The sequence below is a fragment of the Cololabis saira genome, chromosome 22 (assembly GCF_033807715.1).
Source record: "Cololabis saira isolate AMF1-May2022 chromosome 22, fColSai1.1, whole genome shotgun sequence".
Taxonomy (NCBI): domain Eukaryota; kingdom Metazoa; phylum Chordata; class Actinopteri; order Beloniformes; family Belonidae; genus Cololabis; species Cololabis saira.
This window is the reverse complement of record NC_084608.1, coordinates 22,834,392-22,853,581: the sequence shown is the minus strand read 5'-3', so window position 1 is coordinate 22,853,581 and position 19,190 is coordinate 22,834,392. Positions and strand designations below refer to the sequence as shown.

At 40.3% G+C, this 19,190-nt stretch overlaps 2 protein-coding genes across 4 annotated transcripts; one reads left to right on the top strand and one right to left on the bottom strand.

The window, feature by feature from the left end:
* Nucleotides 1–605: 605 nt before the first annotated feature.
* rbis (ribosomal biogenesis factor) lies at nucleotides 606–18,002 on the bottom strand. 3 transcript variants are annotated; one of them, XM_061713296.1, is made up of 4 exons: nucleotides 17,679–18,002; nucleotides 1,432–1,547; nucleotides 1,200–1,316; nucleotides 606–1,095 (listed from the first exon to the last, which is right to left on the bottom strand). In XM_061713296.1, exons 1-4 carry the CDS (start codon nucleotides 17,746–17,748, stop codon nucleotides 1,027–1,029), a joined length of 372 nt encoding a protein of 123 aa, XP_061569280.1. In that variant the 5' UTR covers nucleotides 17,749–18,002; the 3' UTR covers nucleotides 606–1,026. The 3 variants fall into 3 exon arrangements, with proteins under 3 accessions (XP_061569280.1, XP_061569281.1, XP_061569282.1); XM_061713297.1 differs by lacking the exon at nucleotides 17,679–18,002 and adding an exon at nucleotides 4,441–4,524; XM_061713298.1 differs by lacking the exon at nucleotides 17,679–18,002 and adding an exon at nucleotides 4,313–4,443.
* On the top strand, nucleotides 6,526–14,066 carry LOC133423668 (carbonic anhydrase 1-like). Its single transcript, XM_061713940.1, has 7 exons — nucleotides 6,526–6,682; nucleotides 6,973–7,170; nucleotides 8,621–8,739; nucleotides 10,071–10,163; nucleotides 10,255–10,317; nucleotides 10,421–10,576; nucleotides 12,499–14,066. Exons 1-7 carry the CDS (start codon nucleotides 6,655–6,657, stop codon nucleotides 12,616–12,618), a joined length of 777 nt encoding a protein of 258 aa, XP_061569924.1. The 5' UTR covers nucleotides 6,526–6,654; the 3' UTR covers nucleotides 12,619–14,066.
* Nucleotides 18,003–19,190: the final 1,188 nt, after the last annotated feature.

Genomic DNA, 19,190 nt, shown 5'->3' with positions numbered 1-19,190 from the left:
TGTATCTTACAGCGGGACAATTTAGCATGCCGCATAGCAAAAATTGTTCAGAAACTGTTTGTGAAACACGGCCAGTTATTCCCTGTGTTTCCCTGTCCTCTAAAACCCCCAGATCTGAAGTAGATGGATACCCTGTATGATGCTTTCTTCTGGTTCTGAGGACCCACATAACGGACAGAGAACTGAGCATACTGACTGCTTCCAACTCTACTGAACGCTCCACAGCCTAAAACAATTTGTGCAGATGATGTGCAGTGACAGCAGGCACATATTTCTAATTTAAATAAGAATCTCTGCTACCAGCTTCACAAACAGTAATCTTAATTATCTGCTTTGCAACTTCTTTTCAACAAACCAGAGGCAGTAAGTAAAAAAATAGAGGGTGAAAACCTTGAACTGGCAAAAAAAAAAAATTCAAAGAAATGTTACGGCTCTTTGGAAAATGTTTGTTGGAGATTCAGAATAGTGAGGGACAAGTCACCGGTGTCAACCTTTATAAGATCAATCCACTCCTTACAGCAGCTGAAATGTGAGGCCCAGCTTGATTTGAGGACACCGTTTTGTGTACTGTACATTTATTTTTATACACACACATACATTTTATTTTATATGTGCAATTATGTCATTTAATAAGCATAATTATATCAAGCAAATATTTTTATACAAACAGGTGCATCAACACAGTAAAAACATTGATTGCTTTGCAGTGAATATATAGACCGGTTAAACTGTACGGGTTTTCCCATCACGTCATGACCGCAGCTTCTTCTTGCGTCTGCAGTTCTCATTGTGGCACAAAAGCCACTCTATGTAGCAATACCACTTCTGACCCCATAGGGACATACAGCTCCACTTTGTTGACCCACTGACCCTCTCAGGGTAACATCTTAAGTTAGGGAGTGACACATTAACTTTTTTGTGATGTTCTGCCTCCATGTGGTCAGATGTGGTATTACTACATAGTGTGGCTTTAAATGAAGACAGTCCATTGGAAGTATACAGTCAGTCATCAGTGTCTGTGATCCATTAAAGCTGAGAAAAAAGTTGAGCAGCGTTGTCAATGTTTACTGGTTCCTTCGGTGGCTCTCTGGCAACCTAATAAACAAAACAGAACACGTGCATTATCAACTGCAGCATCACAAAGTTCAGATACTGAATCCCACAAGAGACAATAAAATGTGAAAAATATCCTCATATACCTGTGTTTGTTTCTTTGGTTCTGGAGCGACAGACTTGGAAACACTCTTTACGTCCCTCTGAACCTCTGTGAACATTTGATTTAGGCTGTCCACCTTCTCATTTTTCCCTGCACTGATCTGTGAAGCCACAAATTATGCACAAGCATATAGGCATCAAACACGGCACACTGTATAGGGAGGACGTATAATGCATGTGCATAATTCAGAGGGAACGAGAAGAAAGAGATCTTACATTTTTGAGAGTTGTCTTGACGGGTTTTGTTTTGTTCTTGATCTTCAAATGTTTGTTTGCCACTTGAAAGACGTTCTTCTGTTTTTTCCCTTTTTGTTTGTTCTTCGCCATGTTACCTGAGGAGAAAGATAATTTATCAAGGTGTGTTCATCAAAGTGCTTCATTTCCATACCATGAGGCTTGTTTTTCCAGCTTTGCTCTTGTCTTTACTCGTTGGTTCCACATGGTTTACACAAGCCTGAAAACACAAATACTGAGATTGCTCTCAGTTCCTAACTTTACCCAATGGAAGAGCAGCAAAATCGTATCTTATTTTTAACTTAAAGATGCTGGCCTACTGTGGACCAGCTGTTGCAATTAGCTCACAAGCAAAATAATGAACCCAAAATAAAACCAAAGCAGAAAGAATCCACAGCTCAACCTGTTAGCAGCACATCCTGGTTGAAGACCAACAGTGAAGTCTTTTATTGGCATATTATTGGTTCTTTATTTTAATCATTATGGTAATGCTATTTAAAGAAGAAGTTAGTGGCGGTCACTTTCACAACTGGAGAATCTAAATCTGGAGTTGTCTGTAGAAACACAATTGTTTCGTTTTTAAAAAGACCTGATTGCTTTCACAGAGCAACTCCATTTTACTTTGAAGCCATTCTATACAGCAATACCAGCTTTGACCGCACAGGGGCAGCATAGCACTAGTTCACGTCAGCCCCTTCCAGAATATACAACGAAGTGGACCTCTAGTGGAACAAATTGGAATTGCAAGACGGTATTACAGCCTCCCCAGATCACTGGCACTGCATTGACACTAGCTCTTTTGTCATTACACCAGATCTGTCTGCTTCCATGTGGTCAGAGGCTTAACTGTGGCATTAACCCCTGGCCTCTAATTCACACGTAGAAAAATCATTCCTGTTCCCACTGTCAGGCTGCTTTTGACCCGCCCATGAAAGTATCCTGATGGAAACCGTAGGCAGGTCAGTTGTGAGTGAGGCAGAATGTACATTACCGAAAAGGACGGGATTTGTTTTCTCTGCAAACATAAGACTTTGGTGAAGCCGTATCCCCATGTCCCCTGAGAACGGGACTTCATTTGATTACCCTGACAATGTCACAAACGCACATCTTCTAGTTCACTGATGTTTTAACACACTTTTCCAAACACACAACACAAATTTAAATAATGGCGCTGGCTTGTAATGCAAAGATGCAATGAGTCTTGTTGATGCAGCTGCATTAAGATCAATGCTCTACTTAATGGCGATACTAATAAAGCATACAACTGAACATGTTAATAGCCAACAAATGATAGTGGCCTAAACTGCCAGAATATCAGACTCAAAGAGTCCAAGAGCAATGCTGAACTGTAGACCTGTAAAAACACAAAATTAATATAAAACTAGGATTCAGTTAAAAATGTCAATAATGTCAACCTCTTTTAAGAGGAGTTTGGTGTTTGTCAAAGCAGCAGCATGGACAGAAGCCAAAGATCATGAGCCGAATCACGGCCTTTCAGCCGTGCTTCAGTTCAGCAGGTCTGATCACAGTTACGATCAAGCAATGAACAATTTCATGAAGGAGTCTGAATCTTTTTAATGATATGACTCTACTATTTCAGTACACTGTTAAGAATAGCTGTGCACATCAATAGGTCTAAGAAGGGATTGAGCAAGTAACTAGTGCCATTCTGCAATTGAATGAAGAACAGCTATAACATAAATATGAAAAATGCTGCATTGTAAAACCCTTCTTCTATCTTGACATTGCCTTCAGCCACATTCAGCCCTGCCTGGCTGCAGAGAAGTAAGACCAGGAATCAGGGCTCCGCCTGGATTGGCTCTTTTCAGCGCTGACAGTAACAATTAGAAAGATAAACTGCCTGTATATGGTAGTGATGTAGGGCTGGGCGATATGGACCAAAAGTCATATCTCGATATTTTCTAGCTGAATGGCGATACTCGATATATATCGATATTTTTTCTGTGCCATAATTGGGGTTTCCCCCAAAGCATTATAGCATAGCATCTCTGTTAGCTTCATTTTTTTCTGAGGCAAACCCTTAAAAAAAACAGTTTTAATACAAAGCCTCGTGCCAAATGTCACACAGGTACATTTATTAACAGAGGTCTGCACAATATCAAAATGTATAAAACAAATGAAATAAAAATAAACTGCCTGCATATATAGAATAAAAATGCTTCTTGAATAAAATAAAACAAATATCCCTTTCCTGCATAACAATTAAATTAAAATACACTGTGCAATTAATACAATGTAGACAGTAACAGGCAAACTTTTCCACTGAGGTTGACAGTTGTGCAAATCTCAAATAAAACATCCAAGTCAATTTATCACAAAATAAGCTATATCAAAATCATATATATATATTTTTAAATCGATATAAACGATATTGTCTCGTACCATATCGCGTTTGAAAATATATCGATATATATTAAAATCTCGAAATATTGCCCAGCCCTAATTGAGGAAGTAACTAGTGCTATTCTGCTTGGCTGCAGAGAAGTAAGACCAGGAATCAGGGGTCAGCCTGGATTGGCTCTTTTCAGCGCTGACAGTAACAATTAGAAAGATCAACTGCCTGTATATGGTACCAGTGATGCACAGATCTGTCATCAGATGTGAGATTTGGCTGTAGCCTCAATTATTCTTAATAGTAATAATATTTTTCCCCCAACACTACAACTGTCCACGACTTTCAGAAAATCCAGCTGGATCATTTTTTTTCAATCCAACTGGCAAAATAGACACAGAAGCAGTGAGAGAAACAACCGTTTTCAATCTTTGAGACTGGGAAAACTGGGAAAGATATCTGCTGTATGAAATCAGTCTGTATGTGTACTGTTTCTAGCTTTTATATTACCTTTACGTTGCCTACACTTGTTGATTTTCAGCTGTGCGCCCGCCTCAGTATTCTTTATGTATCATTGGCCAAAAAGTCTGAGACCATAAAGTCTTAATTGTCTGCATAAAGAAGAAAGATAAACAGACCTTATTTATAGTTGGCTGTTGTTGACATTCCCCACGTGCCGCTACCGAAGTCGCTTTTGTTACGTCATTTTCCTGCGACAACCATCTACTTCCGCCGACCGCCAAAGTAAAGTGCATATAGTTTAATATTTTATAGAGATCATGAAATAAGTTTCACCTCCATCTGGTATGTTAAGTTTATATAGCCAAGTCAGAGTCACGCTTGTTCATAAAGGACTTAAATTGTTGAATAAATATTAAACGTTTTTTTTTTGTATTTATTTTTTTTATTTTTTATGGCTTCAAATGATGAAAATGTGCGCAATTACAAAGGAAAAACATTTCTCCTAATGGTTTAAGAATATACGTACATTTTAGCAAACTGAAAACCTTTTAGTTTTAATTCAAATCAACGCAAGCTCAGTTTTGTTTTGAAAGAGTGATGCCAGAATTTATTTCATTGATGCAGTAAAACATGAAGGTCAGGGTGATAATATCCGTTGTTGCTGGATGGCTGTAAACACATTTTGTGAGGGAATGGTGGCGTTTATTTGTTAAATGTATCAGCTTTCTTTATAATTTTGTCCCAGGATGATTTCGAAGCATATTTAAAGCTTCTTGTTTAGATTTCTTCCCTTCAAAATAAAAGCACAGCTACAACTTGAATTAACATTTTTTGTAAACGAAATCCAGTGAAATTGCAGCGTGACAGACCAAAAATTACATTTATTAATATATAAAATGTGGTCAAATCCGTTTGCTTACTATATCCAGTCGAGAAGGGGGGGATTGTAGATTGCATTTGACAACAAACCCTGTAGTTTGGTTCAACTACAGCAGATGGCACCATTGCACCATCACAGCAGTCCTTACAACCTGTTATAATTTTCCGCAGAACTGAGCAAACCTCATTATGTCATTGTGCAATGAGCTGTAGTGGCCAGCAGGATGGAATCCGACTGTTAATGGAGATTTTTGTGGGAGACAGGACTTCGATATCGTCATCAATAGAAAAAAATACAATTAACCGGACATTTCATTTGTGGATATGTCTGTCTGAAACGTTTTTATTCTGTGCTTTAATTTGTTTTCTTGCCACTTAAGAGACTGAGTAATAATGTCATTAGCCTATACTTGAAAATGATGAGCAAATATTTTTCCTGTAAATGTTTGTAACATGTTACTAACGCAACGTGTTCATTTGATAATTCGGCTAAAATAAGAACCATATAAATGTACATCTAAATCTAATTCGGGTTTTAACTTTTGTGTTTTCCTGCAACCAAATATCTCCTCTATCCATGGGTGTAGATCCCGGGAGGGACGGGGGGGACATGTCCCCCCCAATTTCTGAAAAACATGAATTGTCCCCCCAATATAAATACCCTAAATTATTCAAAATTGAACAAATGTATTTTCAGACTTAAAGGTTGAATATGTAGAATATTTATTAAAAATATATTTCTAAAAAAATAATACATCCACGGTGCGTTTTGAGGTGTACAGATTGAAAGTATTGCTATGCCATACATTTATTTTTTTTAGTCTGAATTAATATTTTTAAAATTTTTGACGGGCTCGAGTCGAGCTGTTTAGGACAAATAAACAAGAAATAAACAGGTAAGCACAATAAATGATTCCCTGTGCAGTATTTTTTAGCGAGCCTTTACCAATTTATGCCATGGTATGATTTGCATATTGGCAAAAAATTAAAAATTTAAATCACATTGGTGTCCCCCCCAATCCTGACATCGGATCTGCACCCCTGCCTCTATCCAAAAGATATCGATCCAAATAAATGTATCACCACACAATATCCTAAACGTAGCCTCTTTATATACATTTTTAATAACATAATCACGCATGCATCTCTGCGGATCATGCAGTCTGCAGCCCAGTACCTGCACATCAACGATGAACCAGCACACTGAGAGGGATCGATCCGCAGCGTTGCAGCGCTAAGACTGATTTATGGTTCCGCGTTACACCAACGCAGAGCCTACGACGTATACGCCTCACCCTACGGCGTCGATTTAACGTGGAACCATAAATCGGGCTAACTCCTCCCGGTCTGCACGGACATCATGTGGTCAGCAGCAGCCTGACAGACGCGCTCGCAGGAGCCTATATAAACTGTGCAGCTGTCAGGTGGAGGACACTGCTCTGCACTGTGCGACGGCTTGCTTTTAGAGGATTACAGCTCTACATAGATATTCATAGATCCTAACTGTCACTATGTCTTGGGGATATGCAGACAACAACGGTGAGGCAATAAATTACAGATGTGCATTTTAGGTTCAATTTATACCAACAGGCAGGGTGCTGAATGACTGACAGGAAGCACGGTGCACAGTAGTGCCACAGAGGATATTTACTATCATTATTAATATTAATATTACTATCATCATCATCACCATTCAGCGCATTGGGAGATTTTTGCGCGCTCATCTTCATCCCTCAAACGCTCCCAAATGCGCTTATTGAAATGCACATCATTTTTAGACTTTTTTTTTTTTATTTTTATTAATCCCAATGTCATTATATGATTTACAGGACCCCCGAAATGGGCTGACAACTTCCCAATTGCAAACGGACCCCGTCAGTCTCCCATTGACATCGTCCCCGCTGAAACAGCGCACGACGGGTCTCTGAAGCCGCTCAGCCTCAAGTACGACCCGTCCACCTGCCTGGACATCCTCAACAACGGACATTCCTTCCAGGTGTCCTTCTCAGACGACGGCGACAACTCAAGTTAGTGGGAAATTAATTCTGCATGAAATTCAGCCTCGTTTTTTTTTTTTTGTTTGTTCACCTCAGCTTACAAAACACCTGATATATCTTACATGCACCGCCGCTATCTTTGTCGCGGTATCAGAGGAGCTCCGATTCAGGTTTGCAAACGAGATAATAATTTACAGGATGAAGTAACCTGCAAACTGCACTATTCTGACTTAATGCTTGACCATATAGCGTTTTTTTTTTTCTCTGCAGCCTGCACAAGAAGCATATTAAAATTGCTAATAGATGCACGAGTCATGCGCCCCAGTTTTCCTGACCCATAAAGGTCATTTAACCTGATGTATTTTTTCCTTTTAGATAAAGCTTTAGAGAGAGAATGAGAAAGAGAGAGAGAGACAGGAGCAACAAATTTACTATAGAGAGGGTATAATGAATATGCAGGAGTCCCTGAGAAAAAGCCAAACACAAAGCAGGAGATTTTAATTGAATTGGTAATGTAACCCCTGCTGAACCTTTCCCACGCCAACTCAAAAGCAGCAAAACACCAAGGTTACCCTCAGCCCTGGTTAACAATTAATTTGCCATATTTGCAAAGAGAATGAGTTTTGTTTTCTTGGAACATATTAAGGTTGCATTTTTTTTCTCTTTCCTAGTTGTATTTTCATTTTAGATTCAATTTTAATCTCAAAAGGAAAAACGAAAAAAATCTGATTGGTTTTCCTTAGCTGATTTGAAAAAAAGGGGGGGGGGGATACAGTTACATAACAAACACAATCAAGGATTTCAAGTGTTTTTATTCTGAAGCATCTGTGCTCTGAATAAGAGCTAGATGACGTGTCATATGTGTCTGTGTTTAGTTGTCGCTGTACTTCTGACTAAAGCAGAAGCCATCTGTATAACATGATCACGCGTCATGTGTGTACTGTGGAAAAGACGGATCTTCCTGCTTCTGTTTTTATTGTTGATGGGAATTAATCACCTTAAGGCCCACACAGACTCCCATTCTCTCATCGCTCAAAGCTGACTACTCACAAGCAGATATCCTGCAGTGTGTGTGTGTGTGTGTGCGTGTGCGTGTGCGTGTGCGTGTGCGTGTGTGTGTGTCTGTGTGTGTGTGTGCAGAATTAGAGCAATACACTGGATTATCTGTTACTATTTTCACTAATTTGTGAACTGCAAATACAGACATTATGCAACACTAGAAGGAGCACTAACAAAGCTTTGGAATTATTTGGGACTAAATATAACTCTGTTTGACAGGAGCGCTCACAGCAGGAACTGAGCTTGCTTCGAGCGAGTAGGAAGTGTGCATGTGTGTGTGTCATCTTGTTTACCACGTCGTTGTATGCTCTACTCAGGATGACATTTCCCTTGCAGCATTTTTTTTTCTTGCTTCATTGTTCATGTCAGCAAAGATCAGACTGTGGGCTGAACTGATTTGTTGCTTCTTTTTTTTCTGCAGCTCTAAAAGACGGACCAATCTCAGGGACCTACAGGCTTAAGCAGTTTCATTTCCACTGGGGAGCGTCTGACGACAAAGGCTCTGAACACACAGTGGCTGGGACCAAATACCCTGCTGAGGTAGAGATGCTTTGGATCTTCATGATTGTCCTTAAACTCTGACTCCAATAGTTTATGGGGGATTGGGGTTGCTTGACATAAGGAGGAAGGGGAAAAAAGCAGTGCAGGAACCCATAACTTTCTTACGCTCTCTTCTTTATCTAATGAAGTCTGACTGGTATGGGCACTGTGTTATCACAAAACAACACAAAATGTATAGGGGTTTCTGAAAGAGGGAGTACAATCACTCGAAATACGTGACAATGCTGCCAAACAAGAAATTAGGTCATATCTAGAGCTTTAATCTGCTAAACTTGGGTATGACCCATTTTGACAAATCTGTAACACATTAAATTAAAAACTTGTGTATATATAGAAAATATTTCCATAATCTGACAACCAACACTAACTGACCATACGCAAGACTACTTTGCACAAAGATCTCACATCTAAAGATGATAAACCAGAGGTTTACAAAGATTGGGGATCTTGCAGAGTCACTATTTAGACGACTCAAATTGCTTTTGCGAATCAAAGGATAATGATGACACAAACATCAGTCAATGGTGACCAGAGTTAAGACTTGTGGTTATATTAAACATGATTGACTTTGTCTTAATGCCCAAACATGGAAAAGACCATGTTTACACATAACAACTGAGGTCACAGGAGCCTCATTTCAAAATTGACGAATTAAGGTGTTCTGTCATAATAATCATAATTTAAAAAAAAGGTTTTGAATGAAATTTGATAAACTGTCATTTTTGATTTAATCTAAAGTCAGACCAAGCCTCGGAAAAATATTTCACATGGATTTTAGATTTAAAACTATCTTTTTATTTCCCTGCCGGTGCCTACATTCATGCTTCTACACTGATCAGACCTAGTTGCCATGGCAACTGTGTGCAGCTGAGCTCGCTACCCCCACTCGTTGCTGCTTTCGGCCATATTTGTTCTCTAGGTTGTTAAAATTTCTCAAGAGAATAGCTATTCTTGACGACGGGGGAAAACACCCTCCACGATTCTCAAATTAAAGATAATAGCACCAATTAAAGACTTTTACTTTTTCCTTTGGTTTATTCACTAAAGATTGAGGCTTTTCATTGTTGTTTTCTGTTTTTTAAAGCAGCATTTGTGCTGTTTTAAAATTTGGATACAATGATTACATGGAGTCCATCCATGGTTAAATGTGCTGTTGTTCTGATTGGATGCAATTACCAATGACCATTTACGTATGTTTGTGTCTCTTTGGTGCTGATTATCACCATCAAATATTTGAAATCCATGGAAGAGTATAAATATAAGATGAGCATCACATTAATATTTTTCAAATGCTTTTGATTTATTTAAAGCTCCATCTGGTGCACTGGAACACCAAATATCCAAGCTTCGGTGAAGCTGCCAGTCAGCCTGATGGACTCGCCGTTGTTGGAGTCTTCTTGAAGGTGAGCAGTAAAAGTTGAATAATATATTCAATATGGCATTAAAATATTACACAAAACTGACCTGGGCATTATATGAACTCTTGTCTTTCAGTGTGGTGCTGCAAATCCCAATCTTCAGAAGGTTATTGATGCATTTAGTGCCATCAAGGCTAAAGTATGTATCCATGACAATGATAATATCTTGCCTTATCATTCTAACTGGTATTGGTACTGGTATTTTATTAATGGTGTTTTTTGCTCTCTGTGTTTGCCTTCAGGGCAAGCAGACTACTTTCCCTAACTTCGACCCTGCTACTTTGCTCCCGGGTTGCCTGGACTACTGGACCTACGACGGCTCTCTGACCACACCCCCCCTGCTGGAGAGCGTTACCTGGATCGTCTGCAAAGAGCCAATCAGCGTCAGCCCTGAGCAGGTACGTCCTCTCATACTCGTTCTAGTGAACTCCAGGGATTGGCTTGGTTCCCACAGTCTAGAATAGCCTCCTCTTTTACCAAGATCTGAATCAAGGGCTTAATTGTTGAGATTAAGAGCGCCACTGAAACGAGCAAAACGAAAGCTCTCGCAATGAGAGAAAATGTAATGCAACCACCTACTTAGGAAAAGTAAGAGAGAGACTTAGCCAACCAAGAAAATGGGGGGGGTTAACGAGTTCACATAGATGCCGTTGGCTTAGTGCGGCTAGTTATGGTTAGAATCTGGAGGAAATATTTACCTCAGACATGCATCACATGCTGCAAGTGAAGACACTTCGGTGCAGTGAGTGTGTAATTCAGCACATCATTCTTCATGAATGAAGACGCACAATATGGTGCAGCTGAAACAGACGGTTCCTTTCTTATCAACAAAAAATCATGTTTAAATGATTATTTCACTGTGATGTGTGGGCAGAGTAAATTATAGCCATAACTTAAGACCTTTAGCCCTCAGGCAGCAGTTATTGACAAAGTCTCGATTACCTAATGATTCTTTATCTGTAGATTATCAAAGGATGCAACCAACTGCAATATTGTGTCCCAACAGTGACAAGTAATTTCCTCTGTAAGTTCTGCTCAACTGGCTGAAGCAGTGTAATTACTTTATAATGACTATAATTTATATGGCACTTTTCTTGGACACTCAAAGCGCTCACAATGCTCACATTATTCATTCACTACTCATTCATACTTGGTGATGGTAAAATACCTATGTAGTCACAGCTGCCATGTGGCAGACTGACGGAAACGTGGCGGCAAATCCGCGCCAACGCAAATTACTTCACTAGGTTATCCAAAACCATCTCATAGCTACGTAATTGCTCTTTTGGTTCTGCCTTACTTGAGGGGATACTTTTTAGTATTTGAAGATATGATTAAAGATATGATATTAACGTGACTCTTATTCTGGTAAATCATAACGCTAATATCTCTAACCTGCTAGTATGGTCTAGTTATCTTAGTACGAGAGAATCAGCGTTAACAAAATCTAGCTACCGAGGCATCTTTATTTAGGTTTTAACCATGAGGCAGAATATTTTTACTTAAAGTCCCATTCCAACATTTGTATACCAAAAAGGACGGTAGCAAACTTAAAGGAGCTTGAGGCTCCTTTTAAGAAATGAGACTCTCTAGCGCCACCCTTCGCCACGACGGCCGTCGGGGGTACTGCAGCCAACAGTGAAGCCGGCACGGGAGAACGGGGAGAACGTGCATGCAGCGTCATGTGACGTCACATCCGCAGGACAGCGCGGGAAATTTGGGCCCGGAATTGCAGCACATTTTGCAGCACACAGCCTGTTCAAGGCAACGGAGAGATACACTAGAGGGCTCATTCTTTTTGGTTTGGAACGCTTCATCTGACATTATTACTAGAAAACTTAAAATGTATACAAATTTTTTTCATAAATCCTGCCTCAATCCTGCCTCATGCTCCTTTAAAGTCCCATTCAAACATTTGTATACCAAAAAGGACGGTAGCAAACTTAAACTTAGTATTAAAACAGGGAGCACTAAATTACTATAATACGCTATTTAAGTTTTTATTTAACTGAACAGCACAAATTCACAACTAAAAGTAAAACAAGTTTAGAGAAAAAAATGAAAGTAGTTCAGTTCAACTATAATATATAATCAGTTTTTACGCTTAGTTTTTTATCAGAAAAATAATAAAACAAACAAAAAAACATAATATATGGAAAAGTGAGCTTTAGGAAGTTTTGACATAACGGTTGTAGTGGATTTAGAAAGTTTGTCTTTGGTGGATGCTTCTGATTTTGCAGTGGGTGTGAGTGGGTGTGTCGGGTGAGTGACAGTCACAGGCCTGCAGTAGTGACCACTGTCCCCGTCTCCCCTTTCACAGATGGCCAAATTCCGCAGCCTGCTCTTCTCCGCTGAGGGCGAAGCCGAGTGCTGCATGGTGGACAACTACCGCCCTCCCCAGCCGCTCAAGGGTCGCTCTGTCCGTGCTTCCTTCAAGTAAAAGCCCTCCCCCTGCGTTTGCCCTTTCTGCCCCGTTGCCCTGTCCCTCCCCTCCCCCTGCAGAATTACCTCTTTTGCAGCAAACAGCAAAACAGACATATCTCCTTCCGTCCAGTTTTGAAATAAATAAGAGTTTTGAAGTCTAAAGGCAAGCTGGACCAGAATTAGCACCTCCTGTGTGCAAAAGCCAGCAAACATGCCCTGTCATAGTTTATTTCCATACACTTCACATTGACATACTTACCAGGATTCTTCTTCTGGTGTTTTAGTGCTTTTAAAGACATCAAATATGTGTGTTCATCCTTCATGGGTTGCCTGGCGAATGAAAACTGAGGATGAATCGTGATCAAAATGGTGCTCTGAAGCTAGCTGGGAAATGATAGCACAAGCTAGTTGCAGTACGTAGGGGGAGGATTAAACTATACCACCATCTGTGGGGGGTGTAAGGTGCCAATAGTGGACACACACATGCACACTCCTGCTAGCAGTCCGTCTGTAATCTCTGACCGACTGCCAGCTTCTGCAGCACAGCGGCTTAATGAAACCATGCAGCCGCTTCCATCGTCAGTGATTGATTCAGAAAATCCCCCTCTGGCACACATACACACACACACACACACACACACACACACACACACACACACACATACACACACACACACACACACACACACACACACACACATAGCGTAACATGCGCAGTTTCATGCACTCGCTGTGCCTACCGGCACTGACCTGTTTATTGATCCGAGTTGTACAAGAGTGTACAGCAGCAATGGGCGTAAAGGCAAAATGCTGCAATGGCCACTGCAGATGACGGCGGCTGACATCTGTTTTCGTACTGTCTAATCTTTAAAGTTTTAATGTGCTCGTCACCCCAAGTTGTGTTTTTGTTATCATTAAGGATTGTCTTTTTTTGTTTTGTTCTTCAAAACCTGTCATGCAAATTAAGTCTTAAGTGATTCCTAAGTGATGTATGGTAACCAAAAGCTCCTCCTCTGGATGTCATGATGTAGTAGAAATAGAGAACAATGATCTTTCTTTTTCAAAATGTCATGTTAAAATTTAAAAAGAAAATGCAAAAACTGTTGAGTGCTAAAGCTTAAAACGCACAGTTATCCTCTGGGCAACGCCGTAGTAGCCAACGCACAACGCCAGGAAGAAACTACTCTGCCAGGGAAGCCAAGGAAGAAAAGAAAACCTGCCAATAGACAAAATTACAGTGTCAACCTGGTGTCAGGCCCTGGAGAATAATTAATAAGACCTTGTTAAGCTCTGAAGACTTCTGGGTGCAGCATTTTCTGAAAAGAAAAGCATCTCCAGAAAGATTGTAATTCATTAAAAGGAGGAGGAAAAAAAGCCTTATGCCAATCAATTTTTGGGCTCTCCCAGAAGTGTGTATTTTGGAAGTGGACATTTACTAGTTGAATAAATATATTTTACGACAAACCTGCGTCTGCTCTTTTGTGTGTCTCTTGTTTCGCTCATTTTTCAACAAGTTTGCAGAGAACATTTAATAAATAGCGTGTTATTGATAGCGTGAGCTCTCTGAATTCCACATGAAGATTTATATAATGAGAATAAAGCCTTTAACCTTCAGAGAATTAGATGTTCTTTTAAATTGCTTTTTTTTGGCCCAGTTTTTCCTATAAAACCAACCTTTATGACTGTTAACAGAAGTGCAGGTTAAAACAAAAGCAATGACTTTTAAGTGCTACACAAATAATTGTTAATTTTGCTTCACTCTTGTACATTTAATGAATGTGGATGTTTCTACAAATATATAATTTTAACTATGCACAGTTAATTTATCAAAAGGACAGTTTGTTGAGGCGATAGAGGTTAAACTGCCTATTATATAAGTCATTATGTAATGGTAAAATTACACCAGAAGTGAAACGGTGGGTTTACATACTTCTTGAATCTAGGCCTGCAGAGGTTCCTGGCTGGGCTAATACTTAGTCTTTGAGGGATACCCAACAAACTGCCCTTTTTGGGGACCAATATGGGCAGCAATACTGGTTTGGAATGGACAACATGGGTGGACAGCAGATTGGTTAATAGGACCAACCGCAGTGTGAAAGACTCAAGAAAAGCTGTGGTCCCTCCATGGGATCCTTACAGAAATCCCTAATGGGTGCCTAAAATGCCTCAAACTGGTTGTTTCCCGTATGGGTAAAAGCAGGAGACCCAGTTGGGTTTTCTAGGGACAGACTCATCTGTGGGATATCCACACCGTAGTTGTTGCAGGCTCTTCGTGTGGGTGAAATCACATGGGGCTCGTGTACAGTGGGTTGTTCATGGGCGAGGCCCACAGTGTGTTGGCCAGATAAAACTTAAATGCAGCCCCAATAGGGCTAAGCTTCTGTGAGCCTGATTGGTCTGACCCTGATGAGGCCCCATTTCACAATTTCACACTGTAAGATGTCCAAGAGGGGAAAAACAGACGCTTTCTATATATCATTATCTGTTTTATCGAATCAAAACTGAGGCGGTGGGTGATTGGTGATATCGTATCTGTGGGCCAGTTAGCTGGAAAACACCTCAGAGTACTGAAGAATTTAATCAGCAACGGCATTTCACATTCTGTGGAAATATTGCGATAGATTTCTCACCTCTCTTGCAAAGTCCCTCCCAGGAAGATGAGCTCACCAGGGCAACTCTTCAAGTTTTTTTTGTTTTTTTGGTTGTTTTTTTTTTCCCAGACTGCAATGCGTGTCTTTGTGTGTTGTGTGTGCGTTATTTAAAGAAAAAGTTGGCTTGAATGCTCAGAGCTCGGAATAGATCTGGACTTTAGACCTCAGTGTCACTCCAGTGTAACGTGTGCCCTCCAAATGCATCAATGCAAATAAGAGTTATCGACCACCGGGCCGTCCGTCTCCGTCTGATTCACAGTCAGGATCAATAATACACTGTAGCCTGTCATAACAAACTCCTGAATGGAAAGTTTGCTACAGGCCAAATGTGATTGGTATTGGTTCTCTGAAAACCTTGTTCATCCCAAGGTCAGATCTAAATCAGTGATGCGTGCTTTTCCTGACTGAGACTCGTAAAATTATGAGTGCTGGTCCATTTAACTGGTATGAGGAACTTCCACCTGTTAGTGTTGTTCTTCCATTAAAATTAGATAAAAACAAGCTACCTGATGATATTTTGGTATTGTACTGAAGTGGAAAGAAAGCGATTGAATCCCCTTGGAAAAAATGGCTGTTTTTCTGCATTATTTTGCCATAAAATGCCACCTGATCCCCTGTGATGGACTGGTGAGTAGTCTCAGATAGTTTTAATGGATTTAAAGCAACCTCATTTTCAACTGAGTGCCAGCTCTTTGTATTTCTCCTTTTTTCCCCTCGCAAAGCCAGGTGAGCCAAAGGGTGTTTGACACAGTTTCTTAAGGGAAAATTAGCTTCCAGTCTAGGTCAGCGATCAATAATAGTAATGGGGTTCCCTGCATGGGTTAATACTTAAACTACATATGTTCCATAGAAGATGATACGCATCACTTTGCTTTCCTAGTTTATCTTTTTACAAATAGAATTAAAGTTTTACATATCACATTATATAATTACTAAGTAAAAGCTTATTTGATCCAAGTTTGAAAGAAGCAGAAGTTCTGACTCACCAGCTAACTGCACCTTCGTGGTGTAAACGTGGAGTCTTTCATCCTGATACCAACATAAACTGAATGTCTTTGCTGCATCAGATGAGACCGTACAGGTGCTGCCATCAACAAACTATCTTAAAAAAGATGATGGCACATAAACTCTTTGTACCAAACCACAAAGGAGTTTTCAACTACAATACCTCGAGCTTTAAAATGTATTGGATAAAAACACCCAGTGTCAAATGGATTGTCATCCTAATGTATGATTCACAAAGTCCATTACACTCGGGGCAGTATTTACAAGATTGTCTCATTTTACTTGGTTATTTCTGCATATAGTGAATGTACTAGTCAAGCAATGTAACCAAGAACCTATTGGGATTATCTGGAAGATTATTTCGTCACTTCCAGTGAATAAGCTAAGGCAGCACCGCTGGCCTTTTGTCAGACTGGGTTATTGGGTGCACAGAGAAGAGAACTGTGTACTCTCTGATCAAACCATCTCTCTGGCTGGAGTATATAAATAAGCTGCGTCGCTCACCTTTAACCTCTGATCATTTTCAAATACAACTTCCTACTTCTTGCCTATCTCACAAGTTCTGCCTTTTGTGCTGCCTCTTTTCATCTCTCTTGGTGTTGTGACAGCTGTGTGAGAGGAAAAGCCCTGCTGGGTGTCATCACGTAGCACAGATGTGCATGTTTCAGCTCCTTCTGCACATGCCTTCATATTCCAATGAGGGAGCAGCAACACACACAGCCTGATGCTCTAATGTGCACCACGAGTAGATATTAAGGTCAGGAACTTCAGTGTCGGGACAGATTTGACCCCACGATCATGTGCTGTATTCTAAAAGGGATTTTATTTAATTTCCAAGGTGAAAACAAACAAGGCTTTTCTGTTTTTTATGGTCTGGGTTCCACAGATTTGACACACACCATGGCCAGTATGTCACACATGTTGACCTGCTGGCATCTGACCAGTGATGCAGCTTGTTGCATAATCAAGTGTTCCAGTAAAGTGACATATCAAGGAGACGGGAACCGCACAGTCATGCATTCCCTGCAAGACGAGGGTAGGAAATACAGTAATACGTTCAGTAAAAATATCTGATGTAGCACTTCTGTGTGAAGCAAGATTATTTTTAATCAAAGATAGAGACATCCAGTTGAACCCAGACACTCTATAAAGACACAAAAGCTAGATTCCCACCTGTTTTGTTCCTTGTATATTTTAAAGCTTTAAGGCCAGCTTGAAGTGCCTTTTTACTGTTTAAAGTATAGAGGCATAATAGAGATGTAAACCCATTCTTTCTGAAACACCAAACATTAGTTTATTTCAGCCCCAAGGCTGAAACATGGCCTTTACATGTGCATTGCACACATGAAAGATTAAAGATAATAAATGAATAAACCCAGTTGAAAAGAATTCCCAACAACCTCTCTCCACTTTTCCTTACCTATCTTTGCCAGAAGCAAAGCGTCTTCTTGTCTTTCCCTCCCAATTTTGAGCCTGGTTAGCGACTTCATTTCTGTTAAGGACAGCAAAAGCAATTGCAATGTCACCGGCCAAGATGAGGTTTAGAGTTGAACCTTGTGTTAAATCCCTGCCTGACGTAAGAGTATAACACTTAAACAGAGTTGCAGCTGTGGTTTATCCTGCAGCCGAGGTTTAGCTCCATCTCAGTCGCAGTGTCTTCAAAAATACCACATCAACCATAAGAGGTCTCTTTTTCGGCATGTTAGGCTCAAACCTTTGCAGGCAATTGCAAGGCCATTTGCAGAACCATCCCCACCCGGCTAACAACAAGCACGCCTGTCACCACAGCACTCCAACCTCTAGCAGCCTCACCTCTAGCCCAAACCTGCAGCTGTGCCGTTCATTTTGGTGTCAGACAGAGCTTCAAGTTGCTCTGGGGAGACAGCTCAAGTTCCCTGACCTCATTCCAACTACTCCACTGAGCGCACACACGGTACTGATATCAGTCCCTATAAAAAAGGTGCTCCTGATAGATCTGACAGTTCCCTGGGAGGACTGCCTTGAAGAGGCGAATGAACGGAAGCGGGTCAAGGACCAGGAGCTGATGGAGCAGTGTGTGAAACAGGCAGGAAGATGAGTTCTGAAAGCGTCAAAATAAGACGTAGCTTTGCTGGCCAGTCACTGTGCAGAGTTAACATGCGGCTGGAGATCACTGAAGTAGAGAAAACCCATCAAGTTCACCGTAGAGGCAGTGTAAAGGCTTCAAGAACAAAACTGTTGATATGTCTCAGCACATCTGAGGATCTACCTTTGACATCTCTTCAGGGGTTGAAAGTATCGTTGATTGCATGTTTTCAGCATCCTGAAAGGAAAGGCACAGTTGTGTAATGCTACAGCCTCGTCTTCCAGACATACTGGACATGAATGATCCCGACCTCTTATTACAATATTGCATCATGGCTTAAAAGTAGAGTTAGTAGCTTTATTAACAGAAATTCCCTTCAGATTATGTCAAATTAAGGGCAACGACACTTCAAATTAGACATAAGTGAAAGTGCAGCACTAATGCATTACTTTCACTCAGTGAACTGAGTTAAAGCGCAATTATTGTTCACTCTATTTTATTAAGTGTTATATACAGTGCACGTAAAAAAGATAGTATTAAAGCATTAAATCCCAACAGCAAGCAGAAGAATAGTGGCCAGATGCTAATACAGGCACAAAAACACAGACGTAAAAGTACAACACTAGGTAAAAAGCATACACCCATGTTGTACAATAAAGCAGAGAGGATAAACTGAAACGTCTGACAGTGACAAATGAAGGCAAATACAAAAAGCGAGGTTGTCAAACAGAGAATAGACACAAAACAGCTTTCTTGTTGACGAACCCAACTTTTTCCATTTCTTTCTTCTCTAAGTCTCTGTTTGTAAAGCTGCTTGGACCTGTCCTGAAAATAAGATTATATGATCAGCTTCATCAAAACTCCAGC

What these genes read in the sequence shown, in the direction of transcription:
- LOC133423668 (XM_061713940.1), top strand. Translation starts at nt 6,655, where the DNA reads ATGTCTTGGGGATATGCAGACAACAACG. An exon ending in AGACGACGGCGACAACTCAA is followed by an intron (nt 7,171 to 8,620) that starts GTTAGTGGGAAA and finishes TTTTTTCTGCAG; the next exon opens with CTCTAAAAGACGGACCAATC. An exon ending in TCAGCGTCAGCCCTGAGCAG is followed by an intron (nt 10,577 to 12,498) that starts GTACGTCCTCTC and finishes CCCCTTTCACAG; the next exon opens with ATGGCCAAATTCCGCAGCCT.
- rbis (XM_061713296.1), bottom strand. Translation starts at nt 17,748, where the DNA reads ATGAAGTCGCTAACCAGGCTCAAAATTGGGAGGGAAAGACAAGAAGAC. An exon ending in TTTGCTTCTGGCAAAGATAG is followed by an intron (nt 1,548 to 17,678) that starts GTAAGGAAAAGT and finishes CTTTCTCCTCAG; the next exon opens with GTAACATGGCGAAGAACAAA. An exon ending in TCAAGACAACTCTCAAAAAT is followed by an intron (nt 1,317 to 1,431) that starts GTAAGATCTCTT and finishes GTGGCTTCACAG; the next exon opens with ATCAGTGCAGGGAAAAATGA.